Source organism: Nelumbo lutea, chromosome 2 (genome assembly GCF_056320005.1).
Source record: "Nelumbo lutea isolate HS-2025 chromosome 2, American lotus-T2T, whole genome shotgun sequence".
Taxonomy (NCBI): Eukaryota; Viridiplantae; Streptophyta; class Magnoliopsida; order Proteales; family Nelumbonaceae; genus Nelumbo; species Nelumbo lutea.
This window is the reverse complement of record NC_142685.1, coordinates 91,452-94,053: the sequence shown is the minus strand read 5'-3', so window position 1 is coordinate 94,053 and position 2,602 is coordinate 91,452. Positions and strand designations below refer to the sequence as shown.

Sequence of the window (2,602 nt, the reverse complement as noted above, 5' to 3'; positions counted from 1 at the left end):
GGAGAATGGAATTACTTGTAAGAAAAATTGCAGAAGAATATGCCCTTAAAAGGTGCTGCCGTTGTTAGATGGCGGAGAATTTTTCCTTTCATCAAGTAAAGTAGCCTTATTGGTTATGCAAAGCAGCTCCACTTCGTTCCTATTTCATCCACTTTATCGAAAGAAGCTTCTGTCCGCAAGTGATTTAAGCATCTCTCGATTGATCCTCCCAATTAGCTTGTTTCAATATGGGAAAATTCCGGGTTGAAGTCTGCCTGATCTCTGCGCGCGGGCTTCGTCGTTCATTGTCGCTTTGGAAGCTCCAGTGGTTTGCTGTTGGGTGGGTTGATCCGAACAACAAATACTGCACCAAGATTGATGCCTCAGGAAATGCAAACCCAACCTGGAAAACAAAGTTTTCAGCCATTATTGATGGTTCAGAGTCCAACTTGCAAGATCTAGCTTTGCATATCCAAGTGTATAGTAGAGAGCCCGTCTTCCTTAGAGAGAAGCTTCAAGGAATGGCAGCCGTTTACTTGAAAGAATTCTTGACCAAGTACATGAAGAATTCACCGAACGTTTCAAATCCAGGAACTGAAGAAGTGGGGAGCTTCCAATTACGGAAAAAGAATTCCAATAAGCCGCAAGGATTTATCGATGTTTCTCTTCGGATCTCAGAGGAGAGAGAGGGAGAGAGTTCTAACTCAGGTCAGTCAGGTTGATAAGGTTTATGATCGTTTGAACAAATAAACACTCTATGACATAAACTAAACCTTACATTTTTATGAACTTTTATAATTTATTTATAGATGTTTTATATGTCCTGTCATTCAAATGAATTATTCTAGTTTATTATTTTTTTTATTTTTTATTTTTTGGTTTGAATCTGTATGAGCTTTTATTTCTTAGCAGATACATTTTATCTGTTACAATAATATATTTTTGGTTTGATGGACAAATTATTAAGTGATTATAAGGAACCTAGATCTACTACCAACATTACATCTAACAAGATTGATAGCCGCAGGTTTCAAATATGTTCTGTACCTAAATTGTGCGCGCACGTTGTAACCAATTTTTGTTTTTTGAAAAAACGTTGGAAGTAGTAGATTCGGACTCGATTATAACAACTTATTGTTGGCTTTAGTTGTCTTTTCTTTAGTCTTTTTACCTTCTAGTTGTAGAAATTATCTTAGTTCCACATAGATTATGAGAGGAATTTTCTTATTTTTATCTTTTATTTTTATTTGGGAAAATTCTCAATTAGTATCTGTATTTTGAGCCTAGTGTTATTTTAATCTCCAAATTTTAAAATGCAATAATTCAGTACTTAAATTTTTAAAACGTGTTAATCCAATTCCTATCATTAACCAGTTGTTAAGTAGCATTTGAAAAAGACACCAATGCCTTTCGAGTGTAATCTAGTTTTTTTTACAAAACATCTAAATGTTGACAAAAATTAACAATCACAAATTCTTACCTCTTCTATTCAAAAAAGTTAGGATCATCAGAATATCCACTCGGAGTATCATCTAATTTTTCTTTATAAATTCAATTTGCTATTTTTTTTTTTGTTTTATTGTTATTAGATTTCAGTAGATTTTTATTGTTGTTAATATCTGTTTATTCTTTCCAACACTATTATTCAAATTTGTGATTAAAAAATCAAATTTGTAATTAAAGAGTTAGTAGATGGTGGCTGATTATTAATGTTTAGCTTGCTTTGAGCTTTGCAGGCAATGGGGAAGGATTTAAGCTTACAGGCTCCCACGAATATGTTCCCTTGGCCATGGAAGATGGGTTTAAGCATTTTTATCCACCTCAACCGCTTCCCACTCCACTTGGCCAGTCTGAAAATTACCCGCAGATGAATTCCCCCAACTCCCATCCAATGTCATTCCCCATAGACAACTTAAACCCATCTTTACGAGGACCAAGCTACAAACTGGCAAGTGGTCCAAGCTATTGTCCACCTCGGACTCCTCCACCACCACCTCCACCTTCTAACGTAGGATATATACCCACTTTTCTCCCAAGAGCAGACCAATTCCTAACAACCTACGTGAATATGCCATCATCTGGGGCAGCACCTATACGCCGATCTGGTGAACCTGGTTTTGCAATGGGGGCTGGTGTTGGGGCATTGGCAGCTGGGGCTGTGATCTTTGGTGATGATTTTATGTCGGGATTTGATTTTCCGGCAGTTTTACAAGATGCTAGCCTTACCATATCAACCGATCCAAATTTATAGTTTCCATGTAATACTGTCCTAACCTTGCAATTAATAAATGTACCTTGTGTCATATAACAGCAATGATTATGATCTATGTATTACCTAAAGTTGGATTAAAGTCATTAAACCCACATTCCCATTTATGCCAGCGACCATGTGGCTCCTAGTAGTATTTAATATTTAATATTAATCTAAAGAAAGAATAATTTGTTTTGGGATGGCAACGGGGGTGGGTCTGGGGAGGATTTTGTAAATTTAGACCTTATTCATCTTTATTAACCTTCCAATCTGTATTTGTTTCAAAATCTGTAGTAGGTTGGATTTTGAGAATCTAAATCTTTTTCAAACATGAAAATACAAAACACCCAACCTTATTCTCCTTGCATTGAA

General features: G+C 36.0%; 1 protein-coding gene across 1 annotated transcript; it reads left to right on the top strand.

Annotated features, from left to right (window-relative positions):
* Positions 1-2,368, top strand: LOC148867954 (Calcium-dependent lipid-binding (CaLB domain) family protein). The gene is made up of 2 exons (XM_088972478.1): positions 1-687; positions 1,716-2,368. The coding sequence occupies exons 1-2, from the start codon at positions 228-230 to the stop codon at positions 2,228-2,230; spliced, it is 975 nt and encodes a 324-aa protein (XP_088828604.1). The 5' UTR covers positions 1-227; the 3' UTR covers positions 2,231-2,368.
* Positions 2,369-2,602: the final 234 nt, after the last annotated feature.